General features: G+C 34.5%; 1 protein-coding gene across 3 annotated transcripts in view; it reads right to left on the bottom strand.

Annotated features, from left to right (window-relative positions):
- Positions 1-14,122, bottom strand: part of GPHN (gephyrin) — a 611,925-nt gene that overhangs the window by 172,689 nt on the left and 425,114 nt on the right. Inside the window, exon 10 of one of the 3 annotated variants that reach the window (XM_042943540.1) lies at positions 13,842-13,883. The exons of the other annotated variants lie outside the window; for them this stretch is intronic. Coding sequence (XP_042799474.1) covers positions 13,842-13,883 — 42 coding nt within the window. The remainder of the gene's footprint in view (positions 1-13,841; positions 13,884-14,122) is intronic. 3 annotated transcript variants of the gene reach the window in all.

Here is a 14,122-nt window from a genome sequence, read left to right as displayed (position 1 = left end):
AGAATCACATCATGACTAATCGCAAGAGCAGAATTTCTCTTTGTGGATGGGATGCTTAAAATGAAGCCAAAGTGATTTCCAACATAACTTAAAGCAATGACACAGTATGACTACATCTACCAGGATAAATGATTCAGTAAAGCAAAGTCCAAGTAGATAGCTCTAGCTGGGGAACATTTCAGACCAAGCCTTTGAAACAGAGTTCAGTTATGTTTGAAAGTTAGTTAATAAATTACAAGTTAACTGTCAATTAATTGTAAGTGACAATATAATGATACAGATGGACTGAAAAAGTGGTACTTACATGCCCAAGAACACTTTAGAAATACTACTATCACTGACATATAATAGTGAGGTTATAGAGACCCTTGCTATATGGTGTCAGCAGAGGTTGAGTGAATAACCCAAGATTATTTTGACTTGTCCTCTAACTCTTGAACTGTGTTACATGGCTCTAAAACAGATGACTTGGGGAGATTAAAGATAAACTTGCTATGCATAAAGAAACGGAAATGAGCTAAAGGAAGGCACTTAGATGCTTCTGAGCTTTCTGCTCATACAACACTTTTTGTTTGTTTAAACTTCATTAACTTATATATCAAAGGTTGGAATAATTGATAGCTGTATGGTTCAATTGCTGTACTAACAATAATTTTCATTGGGAACATCCTGATGTAAATTAAGCAAAACTTAATAATTTATGCCCACAAAAATAATTTAGGAATATAAAGATTAAATGCCCAATTTCAGGACCATTCACTTGTTTCCCACCTTTTTGAGATGAAACTGTTATTTGAAAGTAAAAAAGAAAAACATTTTTCCCATTGGAAAAATAGCATCCAGTTTATTTTCTGGTAAGTAAAACATTCACATATGAAACAAGATAATGGTTAATGGAACTAATGAAAGGTGCTGATCACTTGATCATTAAACCAATGTTCCCATTTAAAATATTGAAGGCAATTATAAAGTTTGTTTAAAGATTTTGGAATTGTCATGGATATGAGGGATACGGAATTGTCATGGATACATATTTGATATATTTAAAGCTGGATGATTAGTCTGTGAAATCTGATGGTAAGACAATTAAAATCAGTCTTACTTGGACCCAAAGTACTTCTGACTCTGAGCCAAATATTTGAGATTGAAGATCGATTCAATGTTTCCTCGTAGCAACCTCTTGCATGTCCCAGTGGCATCTTTTTTTTTCCCTTTCCTTACTCTCCCACTCATGTATATTCTTAAAGGGGTGTCTACCTCTAACAACTGAGAAGCACCTGTGACTAATTTAGCAGCATCTGACTGCAGGAGACCATTTTCTGCCACCGTTCCCACTTTTATTCCTGGGGAACTCCCTTCTCTGTCAAGCACTGCACAGTTCATCATTAATTACTGCAACTTCAATACTGAGTTCAAAAGGTTAGTTTGCTATAAGAACTTTTCTTTCAATGCAGATACACACAGCGGCCTTCTCAAAGAGCCATGCATCAGTTCATGCCATGCTTCTTAACAAGAACAGTTAGGCATGGTAGCCCAAACAGAATTAGATTTAATTGCTGTGTGCTGGGATAATAGCAAGTTGCCAAAGAGGAAAAAAAAAAGCAGCAAGCTGATTTTTATGATTCTAGGCAATATTGAGTACAGAATGCCATGGACAAAATTTCAAAAATAGACCTTTCTTTTCTGATCCTAAGGAAGATTTAGAAATAACACAAGGAAAATTGCTAACACAATTGAAAACTATGTTTTCATGAAATTATGAAAGTCCATATGAATCTAAATTCCTTTCAGGGTTTCATGGAATATGAATCCAAAAATATCCTTAAGGTCTTTTTGAATTCACCCTTCTTTTGTAAGTTGCTACTTATGCACTGAACTATTTAATATGGGAAAGTCAGAATAAATCACCTCTTCTTTAAATACTGAAGCAGAAAAGGGAATGAAAAACCAGGGCTTGTTTTCTTTCTCCATCAATCCCTTTCTTTTTTAACCCCCTTCCTCTTGTTTTCATTTTTTTTCCCCCTTAAAATGCAAAACATTTGAGTACCAACATAGCTACTTCTTTTCTTGTCCCCTCTCAATTCCAAGGGATATATGCAACATTGGTTTTCCTATGCATAACACGTAGCTAGCTCTGTTTTGTTTTAAAATATTATTATATTTTACATAATAATCTATTTTTCATAATTCTTCACTTTCTATAGTAATAAAAGTCACATGAAAATTAAGTCAAAAGTATCTTAAAGGGTAGTAGATTCACAAATAATGCAAGCACATGTATTTCAAAGGATGTATGTAGCTTCAATTAATCATCCAATGCGTTGATATTTCCCCCCCCGATATAAAATTCCTCACTGAACCTAAACATGAATCTGGGTTCCCGAAATATTCAAGCTGAAGAGAAGTTGGTCAGTATGATAAAAATGAGCATACCTATCAAATACTGACATTATATATATGTAACTATACAAGGTGAGCTTTTCAAAGCCAATAGAAAGGATGGTACCATATATTCCCCATTTTTTTTCTAACTTAGCATATTGATGATGATAGGGTATATCTTATAGAAAAGCCCTCAACTCTCTATAATTTTTAACTCTGTAATTTTTGTTAAAAATGAGAATAAAATAAATATTCTTAGAGAGATGCTGTGAAAAGATAAAATGATATTATTAAAAAACCTCTTGAATAATAAACATAGCACACACAGGATTATTAAGCCTGTAAATATTATACATTAATCTATTTTGGAAAATGATAGCTGCAATTGTTAAATAGCGTAGGAAGAATTTATTAGATAAACACAAGCAGGTGGCTAAAAATACATGGTAAAGACTATTAGTTTGATTAAAATATGCCCTTATATTCAACTGAGCGGACTTCAAAAAATACATAAAATTACTTTACATAAACAATATCACCTTTGCATATGTTGTTCATTCTAACCTATGATGCTTACTGGAGTCCTCTTTCTTTCAGGGTCTCCTATATCACTCAAGTGTGTTAGATAACTTAGCAGAGCAAAGGAGAGCAGTTAAAAGGTGGAAATTTGCATTCTTCTCCAATAAGTAATGTTAATAAAGAGTAATATCATGCTTTGCCTTTGTCCCTCTTTTCCAAAAGGGTCTGTACTTGGCAAATAAATTAAATGAAACTACCACCGACTTAGAATAACTGACACAATCTCTATCTAGATAAAAATGTGGCCTAAAGAAATATTATGGCACTTTTAAAGTTATACAATAAGGTCCCAATAACTCAAATCTATTCTAGGAAAAACTACCCTAAGCAAGTTCTGTTTTGGGACTGAACAATAATTTGGTGAGTTTTAAAATACTCCCCCCATGACTATTTTGTGAACAAAGGACTGAAGAATGATGATTTTCCCATAGACTTTTCTTTAATGCTAATATTGAATAGCTTTAATTTTCAGAGCCAACAGCACTGCTTCTAGTAATATTCTTCAACATCACAGTCTGAATACATAAATATGATTAAAAAATAGACAATATACCAATTTGTAAAATCCTTAAGTGAGGCCCTATAATTTTTTCTACATTCTCTATATACCTAATACGGTAATGTCTACTTGGTATTGTAGATGCTTAGTAGATACTTGATGACTAATCATGACTTATTGGTAGTGTCAGCAAAACTGAAAGTATAAAGAACCAAATACAAATAACAACCATATCAATTTCAATTTTTACAATCACTCAAGACATCAAAATCTGTTATAGACTTTTAAGCTCAAAGCATGTTTTTTTTTTTTTTTACTTGTATTTATTTGGCACTCTGAACTTTCAAGTAGAAAGCAAAATGCACACAGCATGATCAAGACCCAATTCCTTTAAAATTATACCATTAATATTTTAACAGTATTGAGAATCTTGTTGGCTACATTCATGATGACTTAGCTTTCTCATGGATAGACCAGGTAACAGAAGTCACCTCTTCTAATTCACAGTCACATATTTATTTTACTTTGCTAAGTTGGCTCAAAGACCTCTACGGTGTTTACAAGGTAATAAGGACAAAAAAGGCATTTAATAAGTCAGAAATATCAGCATTCACTAGAAACATATAGTAGAAATAATAACAGGGCGCCTGGGTGGCTCAGTTGTTTAAGCGTCCTAATTCAGCCCAGGTCATGATCTCATGGTCTGTGAGTTCAAGCCCCGCATCGGGCTCTGTGCTGTCAGTTCAGAGCCTGGAGCCTTCTTCAGATTCTGTCTCCCTTTCTCTCTGCCCCTCCCCCACTCACGCTCTCTCAAAATATGAATAAACATTAAAAAAAAGAAATAATACCACATAATAGAAAGCTTATTGAAATTTAACCATATAGGCATAAACCCCTGATATAAACATCCTCAACAGACATTGATTGATGATGCTGTCAAGAAGCCATTGACCCAAATTGCAAGTTTCCCTCTTCCTACATCTTCCCCTAGTAAGTGAATATTCTAAGCAAGATATCCCATTTGAGCTGTTGGAGGAAAGAAAGAGGATGAAAGATTCTGTTGCCATTTAGAGTTTGTCAGAATAAAAATGCCTTTCAGTAGGCTGGATTCTGTTAGAGGTTAAAATGCATTTCCCCAAGAAATAATGTTACAAATAGTACATAGATTCCTACATTTAATCACATATGTCTAGGGGTGCCTGGGTGGCATAGCTGGTTAAGTGTCCGACTCTTGATCTCAGCTCAGGTCATGATCTCACAGCTTGTGAGTTCGAGCCTGCATGGCATCAGGCTTTGTTTCGATGACAGGGAGCCTGTTTGGGATTCTGTCTCTCCTCTCTTCCCCTCCTTTGCTTGTGGTCTCTTTCTTTCAAAATAAATAAACTTAAAAAAATTAAAAAAGAGTAATTTTTAAGAAAATCATATATGTCTATTTGACTCCCAATTCAGTTAAACTACAGTGCTATTTCAGTTTTGAACACTAGTCTAGAAATCTGGTCAACATTTTTAGTTATTTTCATGTGAAACTACTTTGCTCTACTTATAAGTTGGTAAATGACAGTAGAGTATGACATATAATGGAATTCAAGGACAATATGATGATGGATATGATGATGGGGTTCAGGACATGCTACCTCAAAATATGGCATCTTGGCATGTTAAATATTTTAAACTGAGTAAGTTTGAGAAAATGGCAGAAGCAAGAGGGTCTCTCTGTCCTTGCCCTGCACTTCATTCTCGAAACAGGTCATAAGCATTGCCCTCCCTATACCCTGAGGAAAGGAGCATCCTTATCTCCAAGATGTAGGGACCTGTTTCCATAATTTGGCTATTGTAGATAATGCTGCTATAAATATCGAGGTGCAGGTATCCCTCTGAATTAGTATTTTTGTATTCTTTGGGTAAATACCTAGTAGTGCTTTTGAAAAGGGGAAAAAAGGGGCGCCTGGGTGGCGCAGTCGGTTAAGCGTCCGACTTCAGCCAGGTCACGATCTCGCGCGGTCCGTGAGTTCGAGCCCCGCGTCAGGCTCTGGGCTGATGGCTCGGAGCCTGGAGCCTGTTTCTGGTTCTGTGTCTCCCTCTCTCTCTGCCCCTCCCCCGTTCATGCTCTGTCTCTCTCTGTCCCAAAAATAAATAAATTTAAAAAAAAAAAAAAAAAAAAAAAAGAAAAGGGGAAAAAAGGGCCAGATAAAATTGATAATTACATTTGCTGAAATCTAGGTTCCTCATTTCATTGTACCCAAATGCATATTTGTGTGAACAAGCAAAGAAAATTTATATTGCTGGTAGTCAAGAAGATGTTTATCTTAATGTTTAAAAATTAGGGGATTGGTGGTAAACCAAACCTGTCTGTAAATGTATCAGTATGAACCAAAGCAGGGTATGACCATGAGCTACTTAGAATTCATTAAACCTATGTAATTTATAGGAAGCTGTGCCAGCATGCATTGGATTACCTCCCATGTAGAAGAGACAAGTGGGTTAATTAAAAGAGAAGAGAAACAGACAAAATGCTGGCCTGTGGTACATAAGGCACATGAAGAAAAAGAATGCTAGGCATCAGCCTAGGGAAAAGTAAAATTCACTTTTATGTCAATTCCCCTTACTATTGGATAGAGAGCAATAAAAACAAAAATGGCCCCTGGAAATTTATATGTTGGTCCTTCTTTTGACTTAAAATGCCAGCCAATACTCCCTTTGTGTGTTGGTAATAGATAAAGCTTTAATCAGAGGCCTATGTACAACTTATTTGCCAATCAATAACACTAGATTCTGACTTCATTTTTGTTTAAAGCTAACTAAGGAATACTTACTACTGGCTTAACAATAAACCTCAGGTTTCTATATTTTTTTTATGTACCAGTTCTGATTCCCATACAAATTCCTATCTGAATTTATGAGAGCATGATTTTTCATAGACTTTAGTTCTCAGTGTTTTTCAAACAGGATGTCAAGGAGACTGATTGGGGTCACAGAGAATAAAGCTGTCCTGCTCTCGGTAAACTTAGGTTTCAACAACAGGGTGAGAAAGTTAATTCTACAGTTTGAGATTCTCTTCACTCCCATTACATCCAAGGTCAATAAGGATTTAGAATTGTAGAGACTGGAGTAACTGATATTGTTTGAGCCCACATTCAAGAAAAATTAGGCTGCTAACCCTGTTATTTATTTGTTTAAAAAATGGCTATCAGAGTATACTGTAGAAACAGTCAGGCAGAGTAGAATGAAAATGTTTTAGAAGTACTGACTGTGATTACCATATGCTTTTAGAAATTAGAAAAATGCATGCAAATCTTTATATATGACACATATATAATGGGATATTTGAAACTGGGTTCTAACTCAAGATCTGGTCAATATGTGTATATTAAATACTCACTGTATGCTAGATGGGGGAAGGAGTAAAACCTAAAAGAAGCTAAGTCAATGTCTTTACTCAACCAAGTTTCATAAACTAATAATAGAGTGAATACTATTCTAAATATACCCATTAGGGGGTAATTCAATGTCATTCATTCAATCATTCACTCAACCCACATTTACTGAATACCTACTGTTTGTCCCAAATTGACCTAGCCTCTGAATTACAGGTTTCAAACAAAAAAGCAGTTTCTGGTCTCCATGAGCTCACAATGCAATAGATAAAGTCAGTTAAGTAAACATATTAATTATAATACCTCATGATAAATGCAGTAATAGAAGTTAGTACATATCACTATGTGGATATGCATGAGATGCTCCTAACTCAGATGGAGGTAGGAGTTGAGGGGAGATTATCAGGAAAAACTTTCTGGAGCTGGGATATAGGAGCAGAATTTTAAGGGACAATTACACTTTGGTTAGCTGAAAAAAAGGCAAGGAAATCAGAGAAAAAGGCAAGTGTAATTCACAGATATGAGGGACCCTGGCAACTGAGAAATGGCAAAAAGTATGGCTGAAGCTAATTTCAACCATGACAGGAGGTGGTAAGAGGATTGTTGATGAGGTAAGGGCCAATTCCTAAGGGTTATGGAGAGCCACTGAAAGATTTTAAGCAGGGGAATGACATGACTACATTAACATTTTAACAAGTTCATTCTGGTGAGCAATGTAATGATTAGAGATGGTCATGGAATAAATGATGAGGGTAGAGAAACTGGTTTGGAGATTAATCTAGTAATCCAGATGAGAAATCCAACTAAATCACTGAAAGTATTGCTGGAGAGAAGGGCATAGGTTCTAGAGATACAAAAAACCCTGAATCTATAGGACTTAGGTTCTGAATGGTCATAAAGGATATAAAATAACTCTTGAGTTTCCAGTTTGAGTAATTGGGTAGTATCATATATTCAAATAGTGGATGAAGGAACAAAATTGGGGGCTGAGTCATGTTCAAGGTGCTTATAACTCTGGAGAGAGATGTGGGCTGTAGATAGTTGATGCCAAGGTAGTTACTATATTGTGACAGTGATATATGACAGTAAAATATGTGAAGCTCCTAGAATTATCCCTGACCAAAGTTAATGCTATAAGTAGAAACAGAAGTAATAATGATGATAAATGGTGATGATCATAATAACAATGGTTGATTATGAGAACTTCTGTGGTGATAAAAATGTATATCTGTGCTTTCTAAAAAGGTAGCCACTAGCCACATGTGACTACTGAGCGCTTGAAATGTGGCGACTGCAAATAAGAAGCTAAATTTTAAATTTAATTAATTTTAGTGAATTTAAACTGGCTATCATGCTGGTCAGTGTAGATATATAGTGAGAAATAAAATGAGAATCTGAGGGGTGCCTGGGTGGCTCAGTCAGTTAAGCATCTGACTCTTGATCTTGACTCTGGTCATGATCTCACAGTTTGTGAAACTGAAGCCCATGTTGGGCTCTGCGCTGACAGTGTGGAGCCTGCCTGTGATTCTCCTTCTCCATCTCTCTCTGTTCCTTGCCTGTGCACATTCTCTCTCTCAAAATAAATAAATAAGCTTAAAAATAATTTTAAAAAACAAGAATCTGAGAGTAAATCACGTTGATCATCAACACATAAGGAACAGAGGTAAAAACAATCAAACAGGCAGAAGGAAAAGCAATATAGAGTAATGCTGTCTATAAGCACAATTGAAATTCCCTTCAGAAGATGATTAGGGTATGTAGGAGTTGGTAGAGGTGGTTTTCTGGAGGAAGGTATACTGGAGCTATTAAGTAGATAAGGGCATTTCAGAAAGACAAAATAGCACAAATAATGGCCAATAAGAAAGAAGGAATATAACAAGAAGGTATCCCTTGACTGAAGTGGTAGGTACATGATAGAGAATAAATGGCCAATTGTCCTTGTTTGCCAGGGACTGAGGGGGTTCCTGGAATACAGAACTTTCAGTTTTAAAACAAAATAGTCCTAGGATGTGGTACTTTCAATTCTAAACTAGGAGTCCTGGGCAAACTGGGAGAAGTTGGGCACTAGAAAATAATGTTAGATAAACAGTGGATTATAATTATATAAATTATAAAATTTATAATTTTATCCTATATAAAAATTATAAAGGATGTTGGGAGAGAGGAAGAAAGGCATTTACTCTTGATACAACAGCTCAGGGGTAGGCTACTATAGCTTTTTTGATTAGAGAACTGATGGGAATTAAGGTAGTGCTTAGGAAGGTTAGTCTGACCTAAGAAGAAAGAAGGACTAACAGAGAGAATCCAATTGTTTGGCTAATGTCCTAAATCCAAGTCTGAGGTGATTAGAACTTACACATCTAAGAAGAAAAAGAAATCAGTGCTTACTATGTCCCTGATACTCTACTAGATTTTACATAAATTATCAATTGAAACCCGGATATAGAAACTTTATAAGGTTTAGATAAGTTGGCTGATTTAAGAATTCATTCACCATTTCCTAAATATTTTTGAATGCCTCCTATATGACTTGCCAAATTCATTATTTTACTAAAACCAGATTTGAAAGTAGATCTGGCTACAAAGTTTATTGTACATATTACAAGTAAGAATTAAAAGGAGAATAATTCTCTCTCAAAGAAATACATAGCCTATAAAATACTTACATCAAAAGCTTCCTAAACTTGTTATCCATGCATTAATATTTCCTCATCTTAAACTTTAAAATTCTCATGCCATTGTTCCAGTGATCACCTCTTTTGTATTTCAAATGATCAGAATAGATGAGGCAGTGTATGAGGATAAGCAGAAATTCACAGTCAACTACAACAGTTTAAAAATCTTTTTGTTACGGAAATTTAAAAGTGTTATGCCCAAGTAGACAGAAGTACCCATCATCTTTTTTTTGAAAATATGTCAATCAATTCTTTTCAGTTCTTTTATAAGAATGTTTTGATTAGCTGGGCTTATCAAATATTCCAGTCAAATGTGCGTTCCCATTATCTTTATGGCTGGTCCCTTATTTGGATGTAAGAGAGAGGTATTTTCTTATTTTTATTCAAACAATTTATATATTCTGGTAAGCAGCAGTTTTAGTGTTTTTAAAAGATACTATTCCTAACAGATTTCTTCACACTATCTCCAAATTCCCAACTATTATAAACAAAGAGAATGAAAACAATGAATGCAAGAGTGACCGGAAAGAGTAAAACACCAGAGAAAACTATACTGAAATAAATAATACATTTAATATTAAAAATTTTCTAAGTGAGATTTTGTGAAGTAGAAAATCTTAGGTGATCATTTCACAGTGTAGAATCTTTATTTTATTAGTTTCATCCAAGGTAAATAGTTTGTAGTGCTACTGGTAGTTCAAAAATGGCTCTATTTTTTTCTTTTAAAGAGGAAATATTACAGTGTTAAAAATCTAGTTTTCTTTCTTCCCTTCCATCTTTCCTTCCTTCCTTGAATATGTAGATCTACTATTTGCAATTCAACTGAAGTTTCCATTTCAGAAGCTCCAAATTGTCAGTCAGCCAAGGTTTGTTTAGATCAGAACTGGTGTTCTAAAAGTGTGATGGGTTCAAAGGGCAACTGTTTTGCAAGTTACAATTTGAAAATGTCACCATTTCTTTAGGTAGCTAAAAGCTCTTAAGCATTAAATAAAAATAAAATTAAATTTCAGTCTCTGTCCACTCAACAGTAAAAATCAATTTAACTTCAAAATTTCTAATTATTTAAATCAACCTTGCTACTGGGAAATCTAAGACATTAGATACAAGGTTTTAAAGGGTTCAATGATTATTTTTTTGTTTATTGTTATAAATCATAAAAAATTTACATCTAGTGTATATTACAACTTTTCAAGTAAGCCAGAAAGAGCACTGTTACTACAAGGAGATAGTACTCATGCTGGCTTTCTTCTAAACTAAGTGAATTCTGAAGCAATGTTTTCAAAAGATTTTAAAAAATGAACATTGCTGGAACACTGTCGAAAGAAAGCTGAGATTAGCTGGAAATATGGAAGGTGAATTCTCTTTTTTTTACTTGGCTTGAGGGGATGAACAATAGTGTACACAACCTGTGACACCGATCTCATTACATTCATGATATTCTATGCATTCCAAATGTGAGGCCAATTCTAAGGTCAAGACAGAGCTAGCAGATTATAATTACATTTAAATAAGGAATAGTAAGTGCTCAATAAATATTTACTGAATGACTATATATAAGAAAAATAAGAATAATTATAAAAGGCATGTCTTTCTAATATTTCCTGGAATTAAAGTTTGCATCTAATAGATACATTTATATCCTCTCACAAGGATCCAAACTATGTGATCAACCTGAACCAGGTAAATATAGTCCATGAAAATGTAAGACTACTGAAGGCCACCTACAGCCAACTTTTAATAACTCCTGAACAGCAGCAGAAAGCATGGTATTTAGGAAAAACAATTTTCTGACACTCACTTGGAAGCTTTATGACTTTAGGCAAGATATCTAACCTCTTTGAACTCATTTTCCTGGTTTGTATAATGAGGATGATGACAGTATCTTCTTTAAATATCTATAGTGAAGACTAATTGAAATAAGATAAATGAGATGTCAACCACAGAGCTTGTCACATAGTAAGAGAATTGTATTTTTCACGAAGGGGCAATCAACTACATGGAGTAACATTTGCTGAGCAGTAGCAGGTAAGGTTAGCAATTATCTTGTTCTTGGACAATTCATGGATAGATTCCTTTTTGAACAAAGCTTATTTTTTGGTCTTATGAATGTCACAGAAGACAGTGACATGAAATTGATTAAGCCAACGTGCTGCAATAGGTACTGGAGAATTTATTTCTTTAATAGTGAAGGTCAGTGAAGATGATGTAAATGAGGGAAAGAAGATATTGAGCCATGGAAAGTTTGGCTACCTCCATAGTGATGCTATAAAATAAAAAAATGCACTTAAACAACAGTTCCATCAAGAGGCCTCCATACGAAAAAATGACACATGAGGACATTTCTTGAAATTCTAATTAATAAGAGTCAAAGTCTAAAATTTTATAAAACAATCATTTACCAATTTAAGATGAAATAGAAAAAATTATGGAAGGTTATTCTGTATTCCCTAAGGAGTTCTTCAAGATATTGGTCTTTACAGCATCATAAATTAAACATAATCACCACCTATGGAGTCCACAGAGGTATGGCACTGGTAACAAAAAAACCCTACCACAAATGACAAAAGAGAAACACATTTTATGACAAATAAATAAAGCTAATGTGTCACAATGAAAGTAACAAATCCAGATAAAGCCAGAGTTCATTTAAGAGCAGAGTGCTAGGGAGCAAATGCTACAGCATACCCAATCCCATCCCCCCAGAAGCCAGTTCCACATTCCAACCTGAGAACCCTCCTGCAAACATGCTGTCACAGAGAAAGTAATACCCTGATGGATGCTGTAGGCTGTGTTTGAAGATGATGCCAATGGTAGACTTCTTATACACTCTCATGGGAAATGGAGAATTGCCTGGATGAAGTGTCAGAAAGAAATGGGTTATATATTTTTTACACTGGGAATCATAATCCTGGGGATTAAGAAAAGACCTATGGAAAATGTGGTGATGAGATGATATCAATCTTGCCTTTCAACAGTCTGCTGATATCACAAGTCATTCATCTGCCTTTCATTACTTTCCTTTTCCTACAGATACATATTTCAAGAAGAAATTCATTCTCCATAAAATCAGTTTTAAAAGAAAAATCTAAAATAGCTGTAACATTCAAAAGAAAAAAATTACAGAAGATGATTATAATTCTGTTGATTCAATAAATTCAACCTTGTGAGGCTAAACCCTTGTGGGTTTAGTCATGCTCTTCCTTTCAAGGCTTTTATTTATTTATTTTTTAAATTTTTAAAATTTTAAAGTAAAAAGATGTTATCTTGCCTGTGGTTCTGCAAACACAACCTGGTATTTCAGATGGTGCCATTTTTCTGGGTTTTTTGCATGATATTCTGAGACAGTATTTCTGCAAACAGAATAAAGCTAACAATACTGGCCTGCCCATGGTAGCTACCGTGGTCTGCAAAAACTACATGTAGAAATGTGTTTTGTCTATAAGATAAAAAATTAAGATCTTAAAATTCATAGGGTATTAAAGTTCTTTTATTTACTAGCCATCTTGAGGCACAAATTCTCTTTTCTCTCAGCTACTCAACAGTGCCTCTGCTTTGGAAAGGATATTCAAAATCTATTAATATTTCAATGAATCTGTTTCACAAAAACAGAAACACATGTACACTATGGTTTTACACAGTAAGAATAAGAAATTAGACCCCAAAAAGGCAAAAAAAACATAGCTCAAATGTCATGTAAAATATTTTGTTAAAAGAGCACGAATCTCATGAGTGATTACAAAATTAATCTTCCAGATTATAAGAATCTTATGAAAATATAAGTATCAAGGAAACTATTTTCCTGAGTAACCTAATCAGTTTTTAAACAGGAATAAATCTTCCATTTTATACAAAAATTGGGGAATCATATTAACTTTTCATTTAATAGACAATTTGGGATGCTGTGTCTATGGTTAATGGGACAAGATTGTCACTTATTTAATGTAAATCTTCAGCTACCAGATAGACTAGACAGGCCTGAAAACCAAAATCTTTGTCTTTAGCCAATATTAGTTTAATAACAAATTACCTGGCTCAAAGAAATTTTTATGGAATTAAGGTGGTGGTAACAATCAAGTTGGCTGTTCAGACTTTAACCATTTCAACATGATACAGTGACTGCTAAAAAAAAAGTTAACTTAGAAAACAGTAAAGTATAAAAATATTGAAATTTCCTCCTAAAACAGCTAACTTTTCCCTTTTGGTACCCTCATCCCTTTCAGCCAAGTGCAAAGTGCAAGGCAAAATAAATTAAGGCAAAAGGAAAATAAAATAAGAAAAATGGTGAGGGCGAGCATGTTGTTGACCATGTAAGATAACACGTGCAAAGTATACCTCAGATACACTATAAGTAGATGAGCACGAGGGAAGCCGAGCCTGGTTTTGCAGTGGGGAAAAGAAAACACTGTTAAAGAGGAAGTGATAGCATAGTAAGGGTCTCAGAAGATTAGATGGCTCCATCACGAACACATTTGTCAGGTAACAAGATAGCCTTATAAGCAAACACTTGAGTTTGAAATCTCAAGGGTCAAGCTATTTGAGGAGAATCTTGTGATATAAAAATACCTGGCTTAAAAAAAAAAAGAAAAAAGTCCGTGACAGAGATGACTCCCTCT

This window comes from Panthera leo, chromosome B3 (genome assembly GCF_018350215.1).
Source record: "Panthera leo isolate Ple1 chromosome B3, P.leo_Ple1_pat1.1, whole genome shotgun sequence".
Lineage (NCBI taxonomy): Eukaryota > Metazoa > Chordata > Mammalia > Carnivora > Felidae > Panthera > Panthera leo.
The sequence above is the reverse complement of the archived record's forward strand: the minus strand, read 5'-3'. Positions and strand labels throughout refer to the sequence as shown.